General features: G+C 39.7%; 1 protein-coding gene across 2 annotated transcripts in view; it reads right to left on the bottom strand.

Annotated features, from left to right (window-relative positions):
- The window catches only part of PPP2R2B (protein phosphatase 2 regulatory subunit Bbeta), a 462,603-nt gene extending 442,307 nt beyond the window's left edge, over positions 1-20,296 (bottom strand). Inside the window, exons 1-2 of one of the 2 annotated variants that reach the window (XM_007194185.2) lie at positions 20,213-20,296; positions 20,015-20,092 (exon numbers count right to left, since the gene is read on the bottom strand). In XM_007194185.2, the coding sequence (XP_007194247.1) occupies positions 20,015-20,064 (50 nt within the window). In that variant the 5' untranslated portion in view covers positions 20,065-20,092; positions 20,213-20,296. The remainder of the gene's footprint in view (positions 1-20,014; positions 20,093-20,212) is intronic. The other variant, XM_007194186.2, reaches the window with a different exon arrangement.
- Positions 20,297-21,075: the final 779 nt, after the last annotated feature.

The raw sequence follows: 21,075 nt of genomic DNA on the forward strand, positions 1-21,075 counted from the left end.
CACATCATCAGAGAGAGGTTTCTTAATGCCTCAGACAGGGTCAAATCTATCTGCTACAGACTCTCAAATACCATCCTCCTCTTTTAAAACACTCATTTATTATTGATCATATTTGTTGAGCATCTATGTATGCCAGGGTGCTAAGGAGTCAATAGTAAACAAGACAGATAAAATACCTGCCCTCTTCTTCGGGTATAATTATCGCTCCTAACATACAGGGCTGTGATGAGGATTAAATAAGGTAACTTATGAAAGTGATTAGAATTCTACATGACACAAAGTAAATGCTATTCAATTACTTTGATCACTGCTATAAAGTGTCTATCTCCCTTGCCAGGCTCTAAGTGGGAGAAGGGTAGGACTTTGACTTTTCTCTGCTGAATCCTGAGTGTGAGGCTCGCTGCCTGACACATAATAGGAATTCAGTAAATATGTGCTGGACTGAATTGAGCTGAACTGAACAAGGGGAATTCTGACATAATTGCCATCAATTTCCCCACACTCTCCAGTCAGTGTGTGAAACTCACAATTTGGTACTTTCTGATCTGCAAGGAAGAGGAATGTCTTTTTGTTAGTTCATTCATCCACTGATACAAGATAATGTTTTTAGCAGCTTTTAAATTCTAGGCACCCTTCTAGATGTTGGCGATACAGCAGTAAATAATATATTAAGGTTTAGCTCACTGAGTTTACATTTTAGAAGAAGGAGATAGACAATAAACAAGTAAATATTATATCAACAAGGTTATTTCAGATGATGAAAAAAAGAATAGTGATCCAGCAATTCCACTTCTAGGTACTTATCCAAAGAAAATGAAACCACTAACTCAAAAAGACATATGCACCCCCATGTTCACTGCGGCATTATTTACCATAGTCAAGATGTGGAAACAACCTAAGTGTCCACCAATGGATGAATGGATAAAGAAGATATGTTTTGTGTGTGTGTGTGTGTGTAATGTATACACACACACACACACACACACACAAATATACAATGGAATATTATTCATCCATAAAAAGAAGGAAACCTTGTCATTTGTGACTGCATGCATGGAACTTGATGGCATTATGCTAAGTGAACTAAATCAGACAGAAAAAGATAAATACCATATGATCTCACTTATATGTGTAATCTAAAACAAACCAGCAAAAAAAACCCACCCCAAGCTCACAGATACAGAGAACAGATTGGTGATTGTCAGAGGCAGGGTGTGGGAGGCAGGCAAAATGGGTGAAAGTGGTCAAAAGCACAAATGTCCAGTTATAAAATAAACATGTCATGAAGATGTAATGTAAAGTATGGTGACTATAGTTAATAATACTGTATTGCGTATTTGGAAGTCACTAAGAGAGTAGACCTTAAAAGTTCTCATCATAAGAAAAAAATATTGTAATGATATATGGTGACAGATAACTAGAATTATTTAGATGATCATTTCACAATATTTACAAATATAGTATCATCATAATGCACACCTGAACCTATGTCAATTATACCTTAATTTTAAAAACAGTAGACTGAAGAAAATAAAATAGGGGATGTGGTAGAGTGGCTGCTTTGCTTGGATGGTCGCAGAAGGCTTCCCTGAGGAGGTGACGTTTCAGCTGAGGGCTGAAAGACAAGGTGCTGGACAAGAAAGGGTTTTGATCCTCTCCTCCACTCTCTGCAGCCTACAATTTACCTTCAGAGAAATTTTCTCTTCCAACTTAATGACTGAAATATGTGATTATTTTAAACTAATAAAATCAACTAAAATCAATTAAAAATAAATAAAAATACAATACGTGCACCAAAAAAAAAAATAAAGTAATAAATTGTTTAGTGTTTGATTCACTGCATTACTTTAAGTTCGGTGGGGGCAAAGGGTGCACTGTCTTGATCACTGTGGCATCCCCCAGACCTAGCTGAGAAGTCAGTGGAGACTTGATCCACATTTCTGGTTGGCAGACTGGACCGGCTGCTGAGTCAGCTGTCTTGGCATGAGACTAAAGCAAGTGAGAGGTAGGCAGCCACAGACAAGACTAAAGAGGATTCTGAAGATGGAGGAGAGGCTCAATTTAGAGCAGATGCTACCATGCAGCAAAGAAAGAAACAATAGTCATTTACAACAGAATATTTTGGCTCTCATTGAAAAGACTATAGAATGAAAAGCATAATAAAGCCAAGCACATTTCCCACCAAATTTTTTATGCTAATTCTCTAAGTACCTACAAAAAGTAGACAAATAACTTCTCCTAATTTATTGAGACGTCGGAGCAAGTAGCCGATAGATAGATAGATAGATAGATAGATAGACAGACAGACAGACAGATAGATAGATAGATAGATAGATAGATGGATGATTGATTCTAAACCATAGAAATATGATCTGATTTTAATAGATGATGATAAGAATCATAATTACAACCACCACCAAATCTGAGTTCTTACTAGGTCCAGCCACTCTGCTGACCACTATACCTAGAAGAGCTCATTTAATCCTCTTAAAAATTATAATAAAGTAAATGTTATTATTTTATCTGTTTATACATGAGGAAATTTGTGTAGAGATATTAAGTAACTTGCCAAGTGTAAGCAGGTAGAGGAGCTGAGATTCCAGTGCAGACTTTTCACTCCTACTCCCACGCTGTGTAGATGCTGTGCTGCTTCCTGGGCTCTGTGATCTCGACATTCTCTCCTGTGTAGTCTAGTGTAAGACAGAATACCTAGAATGAGACTAAACTTCTTTGTCTACTTATTTGGAACTTGTGAAAATTTGATCAGGGCTGGTCAAGTTTACTTCTGACCTATTTGAAAGAAAGGGTTTGCTAATGACTAGCATAATCATGTGGGAGAAATCTAACCAAATCCATGCACCTACCCATCAATGACCCCAGAGAGTCAATATGCATTGAAGGTTTACTATTTCTAAAACACAAAGCCGAAGGCTGTGGGAGTTGGGGGGATGGATAAGACACAAAGTGTAAAGGTGAGTAGGGAGGTAAGAAATAAAGAAATAAATGAAAAATATAAATATCAATATATTAAAAATTACAGAAGGTCCATAAGAGAGTAAGAGATAAGTAAGTACAAAGTAGGAAACTCTCACATCTAACTGGGACATGGGATCAGATTCCAAGAAGACTTCCTGGAGGTGGTGGCATTTGAGGTAGGATTTGAAGGACAGGGAGAATTTGAATCTGTAGAGATGTGAGTGGTAAGAACATTCTGATAGGAAGTAATAATTAGAGCAATAGTTTGAAGGTAGGGAACCTCCAGAATTATATGGGGGAATAGTGAGTACTTCTGTTTATTAGTCAGTCTATTGTAAGATGTTTCTTAATTCTACTTTATGAATATGAAAATAATATTACATTAAAATTTTTTATAGTTATTCACAACTCAAATTCACTCTTTCCCCTATTTACTCCAAATTCATGGAATTATAAAACGTGTTTTAAATATATAAAGCAGATTCCAACTTCTATGTTTGGGCTATGCACTAATTGGCTTTCATTCGGAAAGAGTGGACTTCAACCTCCCTTTATCCAAGCTGGATAAAGAACAACCCAATTATTCAGTCCGTGTTATGTCTCAAAGCCTTTGTAAGAAGAAAGTATTCCAATGTAAATCCAGAATGTGTTTCCAATTCCTCAAAAGGAATTGCCTTGTCTGCTTTTCTCCTGCACAGCTCTGGGTTGTAATTAAACCATGAACAGTATGAAAAGGAATCAATATGCTAAGGTAATAACAATATATTTCTTCTGGATTTCTCTGACTACGATACCCACTCCAGCCTTATTCCCCAATACTAGGCAGCACTATTTCCTTTTGGACAGATGAGAATATTGGAGGATTTTAAGGCAACCCAAGCACATGAATCCAGGTGGTGAGATCTTAGTTTTCTGACCCTTAGGCCACCCTTTAGAGATACAAGAAAAGGTATTGGAGTGATCAGGTTTAATGCCTTCTCTGGAAAACACTTTTAGCCCAAGTTTTTCCTTGATTCTGAGAGGTCATAATAGTAAATCTTTCAGGAGGCAGCCGGGGAGAGAACGTTCTACCTGTTGCTCTTGAGGTACAGAGCAAGACTTGCTCCTTCAGCCAAGACTTCCCCAGAGAGTCCGCACTGCACACACAGCCTGTGAGGAGTTCTGTTTGGTCTGCAGAGTATTTTATGTTTTAATTCAAACTTCATGCCTTTAAATGGTCTGTGCACTCACCAGTCTCTCTGCATCTGGAGAGATTTACACACTTATGTTCCCCGCTGTTTCTGTCTATGAACTTTGCCTTCCAGCAGGGGTCCTCAGCTTCAGCACTACTGACATTTGGGGCTGGATGATTTGTTGGTGGTGGCAGAGAGGCTGGGGTGGGGGGACTGAAGGACGGGGGAGGAGGTCTATGCTGTGCATCGTAGGAGGTCTGGCATCATCCCTGGCCTCTACCTACTACGTGCCAGTATCAAGCCCTCCCTGCCTCAGTCATGACAATAAAAATAAATGAAAAAAAAAATGTCTAGACATTGCTGAATATCCCCTGGAGGGCAAAATCCTATCCCACTCCCCATCCCCACAGTGAGAATCACTGCTTTATAGCAATATGTCTTCAGAGACCAGGGCTGGGGTAATGGCCGCATTAATTGTACATCAGGCAGCCTCATGTGGGCAAGTAACACGCTGAGAGGACAGCTGAGCTCTAACTGTACTTCTTCCTGTCTTGGAGTCCTCACCTCACTCTCCCACAGATCTGGTATATAAATCCTATGAAACAATATTTATAAAAGTGTTTTGACAATTTGAAAATATAATGTTGCCGCCATTTGGTCTAACTTGGGTCTTCAGGCAGCCACTGGTACTGGCACATTGAAAAATGGCAGCTCTATTCTGTGATAAATTATTTAAGTTTGAAGGAATCCCATCCACCAATTTTATTGACAGGGCATTGAACTAGTAATAAGAAACATCACTCTTGCCACTAAGATGAATTTTCTTAGAGTCTTCTGTCTTCTTGGGCTTTGCTGATTGGAAAGCTGGTGGTCATTCATTCATGCATGCATTTATTCAATAATATTTGTTCAGTAGCATGATATGCCAGGCCCTGTGCTGGGCATTAGGGCTGCTTATACAACTTGTAGTTGTAGTAGACACATTATATATGGCCCTGCCTTCATGGAGATTATGATCTAGCAGAGGAAACATGCAAGGAGCAAGGAAATCATAATGCATTTGGCAAGTGCTATGATAGATAACATCCAGGACCTCTTGGAAGGGCCATCAAGCTGAGAGCTCAGGGTTAGGGAAGGCTTACTAGGAAAAGTGAAACCAAGGCTGAGATCTGAATGATGAGTAGAGGTGTGCCAGGGAAAGAGAGGGGAACAATATTTGTGGCAAAGAGGACAGCACATGTGTAGTGCTGGAGGTGAGGGACTACGGCATGAGAGGGGAAATGGAGCACAGGGGACATGAAGGAAAACAGAGAGTGAGGCTGGAAGTATCCTAAGAGCAAAGGAGCCCCCTGAAGGATTTAGGGAGGCAAGTGACATGTGTGTACGAGAAATACGACTGCAGGTACAGGGTGAAGAACAGGCTGGAGGTGGTCAAGAGAAGAAGGAGGATGGAGAAAACCAAGAAGGCTGCTTCAATATCCAGAGAAGGGAAGATGGTACCCAAACTAGGAGAGTGGCAATGGTGTTGGAGAGGTCAAGGGATTCTAGAGATTATATCTGAGATATTCAGGAGGAAGAATAATATAGGAATTAGACTGCATGAGCAGGTGTGTTGAGGGAAATTAGGAATGCAGAGTCAAGGATGACTCTGAGGTGTGTGGGTGGGCTTTTGGAGGAAGTGGGTGGAGTTGACTAAGGCCATTGCTGTTCCTTACAAAAAAATGAAAGAATGTTTATGGGGCTCCTGCCGAGTGCAGACCCCTGAGCTAAATACTAACAAGCATTATCTCATTTAAGCCTTGCAACATCCCTATGATATAGGATCTATTATTTTTAGTACGTGCTTGAGGACACACAGCTGGTAATGACAAAGCCAAGATTCCGACTCAGCTTCCTGATTCCAGCACCTGGTCTCTGAAGCACCACATGTCAACATTATTAATTCACTTGAGTGTTCACGTCTAGGTTTAAATCATAGGTCTTCTGGTTACTAACAAGTTGAGAGGGATCACTGTGTCATTTAAACTCTCTGAATCTCAGTTTCTTCAGCCAAAATCTGGGTATTAGAATACCTCCTTCACAGAGTTGGTATAATGATTAAATTAGTCCTAATACTGAGAGAGCAAACATTATTGATGCTGACTATATTCCATGCTGTGTTATAAATACTTTATATTACCTAATTTCATCCTCACAAGGGCCCTTGAAGTGGCTTCAATTATTTTCTCTATGTTACAGATGAGGAAACAGAGGCACAGAGAGATTAAATGCATACTCAGAGTTACATAACTGGGATGCAAACGTGGGTGTGCCTTTCTGGAGCCTGTGCTCTTTGTTGCTGTGTCAGGCTGCCTCTACTAAGAAGTCAGATGTTAGAAAGTGCCTGACAGATGAAAAGCCTAGTGTCTGGAATATTGTACCTGCTCAGTGGTGGCTACAAATTTTATTCAACTTTTCTATAAGTGCCAGGCACTGTATTAGGCAAACAAGTTAGACACGGTCCCTGTCTCAATGCCTTCATTGGACTTCTGGAAAGTCATTTCCAGTCATGAATCTTTTCCCATTGTCAGGCCCCTGCTGCCCATGTGAATTTGGGACATGTGGATGTTCTATGTGGAATGCTTCAGGGGAGTCTGAGGGAGCTGGGTTTCATCAGGAGCCAAATTCAGAGTGCCGAGCTACACTGCTGATGTGATTAACCTGAGTGTTACCCAAATGACCCCACAGAGGCCCTGGAGGGGCTGCTGACTTCCTTTCTCACATCTTTGTGCACATTTGTGCAAGCAAGGAGCAAGTATTTCAGCATCTAGGTGAAAGAAAAAAACTGGCTTACAAAGGAGCCAGAAAAATCTAACAGATGTTTGGGGGCCAGATGTGAGGGACCACGGATTCATGGTATTTTTTAACTGGAAAGGAGATCAGAGAGCTAATCTAACTCCATAATGTGACAGGGGAACCTGAGTGGTGGAGACATTCAGGGGTAACACGGAGATGGAAACTTGTAGCTTTGCTTGTGTTTTGGTTTCTTTCTGTGCCCCAGCTCCTCTATTTATACAATTCCACTTCCCTTCAAACTCCAGTATGCTATGAATGGAAATGTTCAAATCACAGTTACCTATTTGCTGACTGACATCACGTGGACAAATAATACTTTGATCATGAGTAACAAGTGTTAATTAATTGCTCATGTTTGTTGATGATGTAGAGGCAGTTAGTTACCTATAATTTCCTTTCAATTGTTTTGGCATCATGTAGGTAGAAACTGAGTCTAGAATCTTCCACAGACGTTTATTGTTCTTCCCAAAGATGAGACTTGTCTTTGCACCTGTGTGTAAGTAATCCGTTTAGTAAACACATGGGACTGATGGACACTTTAAATTCATTTTGAAAAAAACATGTGTCAAACTTACCAAATATTAAAGAGAAATAATTATCTGGGTGGTGAGATGACAGGTTATTTTTATTTTCTTGTAATCTGTGCTCTTTCATTAGCATAATAGCTAACATTTACTTAGCAAGTATTCAGTGTCAGGTTCTGTGCTGCATGTGGTTGATTTCATTTAATGCTCACAACAAGCCTATAAAGGAAAGACTACTTTCCCCCACATTTTACAGAGGAGGAAAGTAAAGTTCAGTCAAAAAAGATTACGTGGGCTTCCCTGGTGGCGCAGTGGTTGAGAATCTGCCTGCTAATGCAGGGGACACGGGTTCGAGCCCTGGTCTGGGAAGATCCCACATGCCACGGAGCAGCTGGGCCCGTGAGCCACAATTGCTGAGCCTGCGCGTCTGGAGCCTGTGCCCCGCAACGGGAGGGGCCGCGATGGAGAAAGGCCCGCGCACCGCGATGAAGAGCGGTCCCCGCACCGCGATGAAGAGTGGCCCCCGCTTGCCGCAACTGGAGAAAGCCCTCGCACGAACCGAAGACCCAATACAGACAAAAATAAATTAATTAATTAATTAAAAAGAAAATCCTTAAAAAAAAAAAAAAAAAAAAAGGCAAAGCAGCTTTAAAAAAAAAAAAAAAAAAAAAAAAAGATTACGTAACTTATGTAAAGGGACACAGAAAGTGGGGTCACTGGGATTCAAACTCAGACTATCTACTCTGGTAAGTTCGTTCTTGCCAATGCCCTCAAGTTTCTATTAGGGATACAAAGATTATCATTTTATGTGAAAAGAAACGCAAATATTTTAAAAGTAATACCTGTGGGGCTTTTTTTTTTTTTTTTTTTTTTTGCGCGGGGGAGATAAAGTTTGTGAATTATTTTTTCAGTTTTAGTTTCATGAATTGGTTTAAATTGCTATTAAATAACAATATTTTGTAAGGACAGCTTATCTTTAGCAAGCTGTAAATTACTTATTAGAACAGTCTCTCTCAGATACATCTGATGAGAAGCTGCAGTTTGCATCCATCATAGACTAATAAAGAGCAAGAATGTAAATTCTGATGCATGTGTGAATGGGAAGATGTAGAAAATTACCATCGGTTTTCCTCAGAAAATAGGCACTTAGTATCAATATCTGGAAATCATTACTCTCACCACTATTATTCAACATAGTTTTGGAAGTTTTAGCCACAGCAATCAGAGAAGAAAAAGAAATAAAAGGAATCCAAATAGGAAAAGAAGAAGTAAAGCTGTCACTGTTTGCAGATGACATGATACTATACATAGAGAATCCTAAAGATGCTACCAGAAAAATACTAAAGCTAATCAATGAATCTGGTAAAATAGCAGGATACAAAATTAATGCACAGAAATCTCTAGCATTCCTATACACTAATGATGAAAAATCTGAAAGTGAAATTAAGAAAACCCTCTCATTTACCATTGCAACAAAAAGAATAAAATATCTAGGAATAAACCTACCTAGGGAGACAAAAGACCTGTATGCAGAAAATTATAAGACACTGATGAAAGAAATTAAAGATGATACCAATAGATGGAGAGATATACCATGTTCTTAGATTGGAAGAATAAACATTGTGAAAATGACTCTACTACCCAAAGCAATCTACAGATTCAATGCAATCCCTATCAAACTACCACTGGCATTTTTCACAGAACTGGAACAAAAAATTTCATAATTTGTATGGAAACGCAAAAGACCCCGAATAGCCAAAGCAATCTTGAGAACGAAAAACGGAGCTGGAGGACTCAGGCTCCCTGACTTCAGACTATACTACAAAGCTACAGTAATCAAGACAGTATGGTATTGGCACAAAAACAGAAATATAGATCAATGGAACAGGATAGAAAGCCCAGAGATAAACCTACTCACATATGGTCACCTTTTCTTTGATAAAGAAGGCAAGAATATACAGTGGAGAAAAGACAGCCTCTTCAATAAGTGATGCTGGGAAAACTGGACAGGTACATGTAAAAGAATGAAATTAGAACACTCCCTGACACCATGCACAAAAATAAACTCAAAATGGATTAAAGCCCTAAATGTAAGGCCAGACACTGTCAAACTCTTAGAGGAAAACATAGGCAGAACACTCTATGACATAAATCACAGCAAGATCCTTTTTGACCCACCTCCTAGAGAAATGGAAATAAAAACACAAATAAACAAATGGGACCTAATGAAACTTAAAAGCTCTTACACAGCAAAGGAAACCATAAACAAGACCAAAAGACAACCCTCAGAATGGGAGAAAATATTTGCAAATGAAGCAACTGACAAAGGATTAATCTCCAAGATTTACAAGCAGCTCATGCAGCTCAATATCAAAAAAACAAACAACCCAGTCCAAAAATGGGCAGAAGACCTAAATAGACGTTTCTCCAAAGAAGATATACAGATTGCCAACAAACGCATGAAAGGATGCTCAACATCACTAATCATTAGAGAAATGCAAATCAAAACTACAATGAGATATCATCTCACACCGGTCAGAATGGCTATCATCAAAAAATCTACAAACAGTGAGGTGGATGGAGTTAGAGTCTGTCATACAGAGTGAAGTAAGTCAGAAAGAGAAAAACAAATACTGTATGCTAATACATATATATGGAATCTAAGGGAGAAAAAAAAAGGTCATGAAGAACCTAGTGGCAAGATGGGAATAAAGACACAGACCTACTAGAGAATGGACTTGAGGATATGGGGAGGGGGAAGGGTAAGATGTGACAGGGTGAGACAGTGGCATGGACATATATACACTACCAAATGTAAAACAGATAGCTAGTGGGAAGCAGCCGCAGAGCACAGGGAGATCAGCTTGGTGCTTTGTGACCACCTAGAGGGGTGGGATAGGGAGGGTGGGAGGGAGGCGCAAGAGGGAGGAGATATGGGGATATATGTATACGTATAACTGATTCACTTTGTTATAAAGCAGAAACTAACACACCATTGTAAAGCAATTATACTCCAATAAAGATGTTAAAAAAAATAAAATAAAAAAGAAACACTGAAGAAAAAGGCATAATCCTTCCTTGAAACCTTGGGCCCAAAACCAGGTGTCACTCTACAGTGTCCGCGTGCTTAGTTATTTATTCTTGGCTTTTAAATTACATTAACGAGTAACATAGACAATAAGTGGGATGATGCTGAGCCTGCTTCATCAGTAACATAAGAAAAAAACAGAAGGCAAGTTATCCTCTCATACGTCCAGACAGCAGCTTTAAGGAAGTCAGCCAAGGGAAGCTTGGCATTTGCATTTACTGGAGCCTAATGTTGTACAAAGAACTAGCCGGTGAACCTCCACCCTTTGCCCAGTGGTAGCATTAGAATTGGTCTGCCTCTGCTTCCTGTAGTTGACACTGTTGTTGGACTACCTGGAATGGCTGCCCATTCCTTGCTGGAAAGCCCAGATTTTACTGTGGCATCCTCTACTCGGAGATGACCATCCTGTACCAAGCTTAGATGCAAGCCTGATCTGTGTAAAGCAGCTAGGCTGATCCCACTTTCCTTGTCCAGGTCGGTTTAAAAGTGGGTATATGACTCAGACTGAGACCAAGGGGACAACATAAGAAATCGTTAGGGACATCTGGAAGAAAAAAAATTGTCAAGAAAAACCCCCACAACCATGTCTTTTTCACTGGATATTGTTGTGTCTCTGAGTGTGACACCCTGAATGGCTGCAGTTGTCTTGGGACAAAGCTGACATTCCAAGGATAGCAAGGCAGGGAGATGAAGAGAATCTGAGTCCTCCATGCTGTACTTCAGCCAGGGAATTAGTCAGCTCTGGGGGGCTCCCTGCCTCAGGACTTATGTGAAACTAGGTAATGGCAGTAACTGCTTAACTGGGTTCTTTGCTTCTGACCTTGGCCCCTTACTGTTTATTATTGACCTGCTGTTAAAAAGAGCATTTTATGAGCAGTGGCTGTCTACCTCATTCAGGCAGAAGTTCAGGTCTTTGTAATGGTCTCTAAGGCCCCTGCTTGCATCTGCCTGTCGTCATTTCTCTCGTCTCCACCTCTCACAACTTCTCTCTTTGCTCACTCAACTTCAGCCCCACTAGCCTCATGTCTAGTCCTTGAACATACCAGATAAGCTCTTGCCTCAGGGCATTTGCACTGACCATTACCTCTATCTGGAACTCTCCTTCCCAGATATCCATATGACTTGATCTGTCACCTTCTTCATATCATTGCTAAAATGTTATCTTTTGCACGACATCTTGACCATCCTATTTAAAATAGAACACCCACACCCCTAGACCTTCTGTTGCTTTACTTTCCTCAATTGCACTTATAACCTTATATGTTATATTCCACTTATTTATCTTATGTATTGTCTATCCCCTCCGCTACTGAATCTCCAATGCCTAGAATGCCTAGCACACAGTGGGTACTTAGCAGATATTTGCAGAACTAAGGAAGAGGTAATAACTCTTTTGCTGTTCCATATGTTAGATGAATTTTCCTGTTGCAACTAGAAGCATCTTGAGTAAAGGATTTCGCTTGGGCTGCCATGCGACCAATGCCCTGCATTTTCAAGACAGTCAACCATGTTTCAAATTCACAGTCAGTGCTTCTAGAACAGAGTGCTGCCCACCCCAAAGCCATCTTCAATCTATATTGTGTAGAGGAAGATGAGCAGAAGAGAAATTGCTGGTGTAGGATTCACGAGTTTGCTTTCTGGTCTCTATGAGACCATGGGCAATTTAAAATTTATCTCTATTCGCCTTAATCTCTTCATCTCTGTGAGGAATAATCTATCTACTATCAGTAATATCTATACTCTCTCTTTTCTACCTGTAACATGAGATTATAAAACCTACTCTAGTTATCTCCCATGGGGGTTATAAGAAATAAATGACCCATATATATTAAAAGCAGAAAAGTGCTTTGTTATATTTATGATGGATCGTTTTAAAATGAGTTAGTTTATTCTCCTGTAAACATTCATTATTTTTGTATTAATGGTAATCATAATTTTGTTTGCTTTGTTGACATTTAGTATCTGCTGAAGGCTCTATTCATTCAGTAAGTCTTCACTGAGCCCCTTCTTGGTGTCAGGCTATTTTCCAGGGGTGTGCTATCACACAGACTCTGATTTCAGACAGGTGTGTTACTGGGGTAGGTTGTTGAACTTCCTGAGCCTCAATTTCCTCCCCTGTAAAATGAGGTTGCCTCGCATCTTGTTGTGGCAAAAATTAAATGAGATAATATATTGAAAGTTATTATTACAGAATCTGGCCCGGTGAAGTCTGATTAAATAGAATTATCATTATTATTACTCTACCATGGCCAAGTACTGTGTAGTATTTTTCAAGATCTTATTAAGAAAGCTTCAGGGGGAGGGGGGGAAGGGATAGACTGGGAGTTCGGGATTAACAGGTGCAAACTATTATATATAGAATGGATAAACAACAAGGTTCTATTGTATAGCATGGAGAACTCTATTCAATATCCTGTGATAAACCAAAATGGAAAAGAATATGAAAAAGAATATATATGTGTGTGTATATATATATATGAATCACTTTGCTGTACAGCAGAAATTAATACAACATTGTAAATCAACTATACTTCAATAAAATAAATTAAAAAAAAAAAAAGAAAGCCTCTCAAGATAGCCCAGGGAAGATGAGTAATTTGCCTAATGGAATAGTTAAACCCTAAATAAAACTTGGGTCTATGTGTCTAAAGAGCCTGGCTAATTCCTATTCCTTCGCTTGGCCTCAGATTGGCTGCCAGTTACTGTAGAGACCCTTCCCTGCACCCTCTGCCAGCCCACTGTGGGTTGAGTTAGGTGGCTTACTGTTTTCCTAGCATTTTCCACACTCACCCTGGATTGCAGTTGACAACCACTTGTTGCGATCCCTCCGGAGAGTGTAAACTGCTCACGGGAGGGGAGCAATGGTGTCTTGTTCCCCCAGCCCGTGCCTGGCACAGAGTAGGTGCTCCATAAATATTTGCTGAGGAAACACATTGAAAGTGACTGGTATTAGGGCAGGGGTGAAATGGACAGCCGTGGAGCTTTTTCTCCTTCTTGGCTTGGAAATGTTTAATTACCTAATGCTTACAGAGGCACAGGATGTTTGAACTCAGTGCTGTGCAGAGTATCTGCTTCCCTTCCCCCACAGAGCCGTGCAAGCTTCCTGCAAGTCCACTTCTCACCAAGGCGCCTTCAGAGCACGGCCAGCCCGCAGCTCTCTAGCATCAAGGCATCCTCAATCACAGCTGAGAAAAATGCCTTCATCTCGTGGCAACTTGTTCATAATCAGACCAATTTTGCTTCTAGCGGATTGGAGCCCGGTACAAAGTACAGTTGCGTAGGAAATCCCTTTGTAGCTGGCTGGATGCAGAGAGGAGATTCCGGGCTTCCTTTTGATGCACAGAGGAGAGACTTTTACTCCCTTCAGTGTCTGGGGCAGAGAACTGGGCTGCACAGTAACTTCGTATTTATTGGCATTCTGATTTCCTTTAAAAAGCACTCAAAATACGCTCAGATGTTCTATCTGCTCTGCTCTCACAATAGCTCCCTGATGTCAGGAAAGAACAAACAGAATTTCTCAGTGTGTCTCTTGGATCAACCTATGTTAGAATTATTTGGGATGCCTGTGAAATTTGCAAGCTCTTTGACGGCATCCCAGACCTTCTGAATCAGAATCGCTAAGGGTAGGACCTGGGAATATGCATTTTAAACCCTCCTCAGGTGATTCATATGCACAATAAGGTTCGAAAAATCATTTGGTGACCTAAGGTCACTAACTGGGTAACCCAGCCTAAAGTTAGAGATAACCTGACTTCAGGTTAGAGCTTGATTAATAACCCTACGTTGGTGGCTTGAGATTGTTGATCCGGAAAGCTTCTGTCCAAAAACAAGTGTTCTTCTTCCCAAAAGGGGAGGTTTTATCATTGCCACAACTGCATCTTATATCTAGGAGTGGGAGGAGCGAGGCAAGCAAGGCTCTATTTTATATATTTTAGGCTAAGATCTGTGAGGTGACAATCACCCTGCGCCATTTATGTTGCATAAACATCTAAGAAAGGTTATTTGTCCATCACTGACTTCTTTCTAATATAAAATGAGAAGGTCACAGTCTTTACACTGCTTTGAGATAATCCAATCGGTATTTTTCTTTTTGGGTGACAGCAAAGAGTCATAATGACTGAAGGGAAGCTGAAAAATCATTCCTAGGATCCCCACATTTCTCAAACATCAGTGCAAAGATCTGACATTCTTGCAAATGTTCTAGGTCGAGGATTCCTGTTTGCTTGGAAGGTCCTCGCAATCATCAGTGTTTAGTTTAGGGTGTATCAGATGCATCTCACATCAGCAGCCAAATTGATACTTTTCTCTCATTAGGCAACTGAATCAACAGACTGCCTCATCCTTCTCACTACCTGAGTTGTCTTTTCAGGAGGGGCAGGAAAGAAGGTTATGCCTATGTAGCAAAACAGAATAAATACCATGTTTATTTCCCATGAAAAAGATGAAATGACCTATACTGACTGATATTAAAGAACTGCAGAATGGGGAACAAATAAAATACCCCAGAACTGTAGTGTCAGAAAGAAAATGGTTATATGCAATAGCTAAGAAAAAAAATCAGAAATCCCACCAGATAATTCTGACTTCTTCTCACACACAGACTCTTACACAAAATCTCAAGAAATTGTCTCATGTCCAGCATAGGCAATTTCCAGCATGTAAAGTGTTCCTAGTATGATGTAGTGTAAAACTGCCTGAGATGAAATGATGTATTATATGAAATGTGCACGCTAGACAAATCAAACACAAGAATTGCACATGGGGAATCAGAAACTTTGAATGTACATCTTCCAAGACCTAAAGTAAGTGAACAATGCTTAGATGGCATCCTAACCAGCAGCAAGAGTGAAAGCTTCAGGACATGGACGAGTTGTTTGTTGACTGCATGTCTAATGGTCTGCATGACATATGTGATCCCATCCAGTTCAGTGGTTCCAAATACAATCTAGGTGTTGATGCCACCCTACTTTCTATCTCCATCTCGCATTCTCTCTCTGAAGAGCCACATTCATACATACAACTTCTTTCTTAGTATCTACCCCTGAGTATCTTACAACTTTTTCACACTTATGCTCAAAATGAAGCTCATGATATTTCTCCCTAATGGAGTTCAGGACATGCAACCTCAAAACATGCTGCTTTGTTATATTGATTATTTTGAGCTGAAGGCACTTGAGAAACAGCAAACGTAGGAAGAGGCTTTCTCTGAGTTCCCCTTATCTGCCTAAAGACAGATTCTCCAATAGGAACTCATGTTCATAAATCCCCTCCCTGGGAATCTTATCAACCAGGGAAGATTGATTTGTCACAGGTGGACTTATTATCACAGGAGAGAAGACTAGGGGACACCACATCCAGACAAACTTTGTCACAGTCTCTCACCTCTTCTTCTAAGGGACCATTCATCTTTCCTAAAAATAATTAATTCTCCTCTAAGAGGCCTAGATCCTTTCCCCTTCCCTTGTTAAGGTGGTATATAAACTCTCAAATCTCACTACCTTTTTCAGTATTCACCTTTTTTTCCTGGGTTGCCTCCATGCACAAAGTAAAAGTTTATGCATCTGTATACATTTTCTCCTGTTAACCTTTCTGTTGCCAGTTTATTTCATAGACCCGGCTACTGAATGTAGGAGGGGAGAGGGAATCCTCCAGTATGCTTCTTTTCAGGTTTCCCAGTCTCAGAACTCGCACCCACAAACCACCCAATTGCTCAAGGCCAAAACCCGGGAGCTGTCTTAATTCCCTACTTTACCTCTCCACTAAAATCCAGTGCCTTACCTCCAGAATACATCCTGAGACTCATCATCTGCAACTTCTCCCCTCTAATAAAGCCATATTGCCTCTCATCAGAATTCTGTTAAGAAGTATTTCAACAGTTCCCTCAAATATATGAGATTTTGGTCTCTTTTGTATTCAAAGCACTTTAGTCTTTAGTCAAAGCACTTTGTCTTTAGCTCACCTTGCCCTGTATTATATTCATGATGCAATGCCTTATTCTTCTGTACCAATTCCTGTCTCCCCTTAAATGGTGCATTCCTTGAAAGCTTTGACTATATTTATCTTTATAATCCTTTCACTTTCTGGGGCAGTGCCTTGGATCTAATAAGTGCTCACTAAATTTACTGTTGGACCTATAGTATCAACTATCTAATATCCTACTGAATAATTTGGAATGTGAAAAAAATCTAGCCTACTAGTTGATCCCCAAGATATACATTTAGGTAAGTTAGTAGTAACAGTGCCATGCTGAGCCATATTGGAACCTGAAGCAAAAGGAAAAGTAAATCAGTAATACTGATCCTTTCTTTATTAAACATTTTGATATTTTGTTCATCATGGATTCTTCTCATTAATTTTGGTTTTTCAAAAATATTGAATTAAAATATTTATCTTTATTTTTGTCACTTCACCTAGTCTCAGCCCTGCCTTTATAAAACAATAATGTGATTTGAGCATCTAATAACAACCTAGATTTCATACTCACCTAGCCCTCATACCATCCTAATAGATACCTGTATTATTATCTCCATTTTGCAGACAAGCAAACGTAAGCACAGAGACGTTAAGTGATTTGGCCAAGGTCACCAACTAGAAAGCGGTAGAAATGGAACAGAAAAGTCATTAGCAGAAATAAGTAAAGTGGAAGGGAAATATTATATGATATCACTTGTATGTGGAATCTAAAAACAATACAAAGGAATCTATATACGAAAAAGGAACAGACTCACAGACATAGAAAACAAACTATGATTACCAAAGGGGAAAGAGAGGGGAGAGGGAGTTTGGGATTAACAGATATAAACTATTATATATAAAACAGATAAGCAACAAGGATTTACTGTATAGCACAGGGAATTATATTCACTATCTTGTAATAACCTATAATGGAAAAAGAATCAGAAAAAAGTATATATAACTGAATCACTTTCCATACACCTGAAACTAACACAATATTCTAAGTCAATTATACTTCAATTTTTAAAAAGACACTTCATTAAGCAAAAAAAAGACAAAGTTGAAAGTTGAATAATTTTTATTGACTTAACCCAACTTGGGTAGAGCAGGCCAATTTTAAAAAACCTGAATTTTAAGAACCTTGATTTTTATTAATTGAAAGCCATTCATTAATTCACTCAACAAATATTCAACTGCCATTGAGGTAGTATTAGTTGGACATGTTAGTGTCCAATCTGATTCTCCTCTTAAAAAATGATTCTCCCTTTTTTCACCACTTTAGAGTGGTTTTTTCAGACAAAAGTTGGGAGTGATTGTCATTCTGACTGACTATGTCTCAATTAACGGTTAGTTCAAGCAGGCTGCAGTACTTATTTATCATGAGCAGCAAACATTTAAACCCATCCTCTGTTCACCTGCCATGATGATCATAAGAGCATGTGTGAAAAATACAGATTCCTGTGCCTTATTTCAACCTACTAAGAGAGAATCTCTGTCTTCCCAACAATGTTTAAAGAGCTGGGCTTGGGGTCCTATAGACTGGGTTGAAACCCAGCTCACCCATTGATTAGCTATGGAGCTCTTGGCAAAGAACTTAGTCTTTATTTATTTGTTTAGCTTCAATATCTTCATAAGTTAAGTGGGAATAAAAACACCTACTACTCAAGATTTTGGTGAGGGTTAAATTAGAATGAAGATCTAATTATAATGGCATTTATAATAACAGCTTACAAATATTGAGTACTCACAAAGTGTAAAACACTGTGCAAATGCTGTACCTACATTATCTTATTAATTTATTTTAAGCACTTATTAGAGTAATCACTATATAGTAAGTCCTCAACTGATAAGAGCTATGGCTTGAGTAGACACTCAGAACCCTTACAGTAGGTGGGGAGCCAGTTACAAAGACAAGATTTAAGTCCAGAGTCTGAGAATAATGGATAACCTGGAAGAAGTCATCTAGCCTGGTGGTCCCCAAAGCCAGTCCACAACATCGGGATCACTGGGTGAGCTCATTAAAATACACTGCATCACCCTGGTCCTCAAACCTCTAACTCAGTACCTCTTGGAGGATCTGGAAGTCACTATTATTTAAAAAGTGCAAGTGATTTTGAATCAAAGCCAAGATTTAAAACAAGATTAACTTGAGCTTCAGTTTTCTTAAGATTCATGAGTTTAGGGAGTAAGTCATTTTTTTTTCCCTTCCCTTTTTTTCTAATGCCTAGGTCAGTGCTGCCATATAGAAGACACTCACAAATATTTTTGATTAGATGAACATAAATGGGTCTAGTAAATCCTGCTCTGTCTACTTCATAGGGGCTTTATGAGAATTGTTTGTAAAGCTTCATTTGATTGTGCATCTGAAAAATAGAAGATGTTATACAAAACTATAACTCTATAGATTTAGTCATTATGTTAGTGTGCTTTTTCTCACTCTTTAATCATAAATCACTTGGTTTTGAGATATCCACCATTAATTATATCGAGTTTCTAAAAATGAATTATAGCAAGATTGCAGATCAAATAATTTTTACTTAAATAATTTTTTATTCATAATTAAAATGCTATAGAATGACCCAAAAGTTTACATGCATTTATGCATGTTAGTTTCCATATTCAAGTTCAACTCTGTCAACTATTCACATCCTCATTCATTAATATTAGTTTTAGACCTGTCTTATACCACATCTGGTATCTATACCTACCACCAATTTAGTACGGTCTGTTTCAGGCAACCCTTACTACATTCTGCCACAACAGCTGAACCTTGATTTAAAACACCCAGAAGTGCTATTCTAGTTCCTTCCAGTTGCCTATCACTAAGCTATTTTGAAATGCAGACATCCTTTGGGAGAGTCTTGTAGGTCTCCAAGCTCAGGCTTATAAGGGAGGAAAATGAAGAGAATTAAACACAATTTCTTCAGGAGGAGGAAAAGGAATGCATTTCCCAGGTAAAGGACCCGGAATAGGTAACTCTCTTGAGAGTCAGAAAGGAAATTATATGCTGATATTGGGGCTCAATGTACCCACAGTTTATATTCAAGTCAGACTTGAATTCTTCATTTTCCCCATGTGTTTCATATATAGCAGCAAGTCATCTTCAACACAGAATGGAAGGACGAGGTGAACGTCTGACCATCTTGAAATGTTTGCTTTCAGAATTCTACAGAGCTAACAGACCATCCTGGAACAAGACTTGCATAGTTTAGCCCCTCTCACTGCCAACCTATTTCACTGAAAGTTCGTTTCAGTGCTGCCTCACTGGTGGGAATGAAATAAGCTTCAACAGAAAAAAAAAAAAAAAAGGTAGAAAGAGATGATTAAATCCATTACTAGCTCAGGACGCTATTCTGGGATGTGTGGGGACTTACATTCATGGACACAAAGATGAACATTTCAAATCTGGAACCAGCACAAACCCCAAGGAGGCAAGAAAAAGGGGAGCAGGAGCTTTCTCCTACCTTCCGTGGTTCCAGTCTCCATAGTGCCTTTCACTTGGCTGAAGCACCATAGTGTGTCCTGGGTAAACGCCCCAATTCCTGCAAGGCACACAGGGAGACACTTTGGGTTAGGTAAGGGCTCCCAGTTGTCCTTAAAAGGCCAATAAGGAAAGAAACACGGAGTGTAATCTATGCACTTCTAAAAGGAGACTTGCACACCAGGTATCATCTTGGGGAGAGGAGACCCTAGTGGGTCCTGGGAGGATGCCCGGTCTTCAAGTATGGCGTCCTGCTGCAAATCCCTGCTCTGTCTCCTCCATCCGACCATGCCAGAACCAGTCTGAGCTGGAGCAATCGGAGTTGTCCCTTCTCGGCCCCTGGCAGCATCCTGGAGCAGTGACAGCAGGCCTGCAGGGTGTGACTGCCCCTTTTCATGGGAACACTAAGGCTCGCCATTGTTTTCCCTCTGTGATGGTGGAGGGAGAAAGAGGCAGTTTGTCAGAGGGGAGAGAGGAAAAGAAAGGCAACTTATTTTTTTTTTTTTAAACTGGTTGCACAGCTTGCATGGCTGAACGGCCAGTAAGGGGTCAGATACTCAGAGAACTTCCATCTCTCTTGTTCCCTTCTTGACTGCTTGCCAGAGTCGGAGCTGACTGGAGAGTAGAGGAAAGCAAAAAAACATTGGCGATGGGGAGTGGGCGTGCTGGCTAACGCAGGGCTGGGGAGTCAGTTCTGACAAACGTGGCCTGTTTTGTTCCATGGAGATTTCTGTTTCAAATTTGAATTGGACCTTTGGTAGGGCTACATTTTCTGGCTTACTATGACTTCCAGTTTCCAAACATATACGCATCCAATACTAATGCATATACTAATATATATATATATTATATACACATTTATTAATATACATATATTCAAGTCAAAATGGCACTTTTCAGAACATTTTTGGATAGCAGTGGTGACAGTTTACTTCTCAACAACATATGGATGTTCCCTTCAATTCTACCAGATTTTACAATTAAGGGGAACATTGCATCGTCAAATTTTGGGAAAGATTATCGATTTAAGAATGATTATATTAG

This window comes from Balaenoptera acutorostrata, chromosome 2 (assembly GCF_949987535.1).
Source record: "Balaenoptera acutorostrata chromosome 2, mBalAcu1.1, whole genome shotgun sequence".
In the NCBI taxonomy this organism is placed as follows: domain Eukaryota; kingdom Metazoa; phylum Chordata; class Mammalia; order Artiodactyla; family Balaenopteridae; genus Balaenoptera; species Balaenoptera acutorostrata.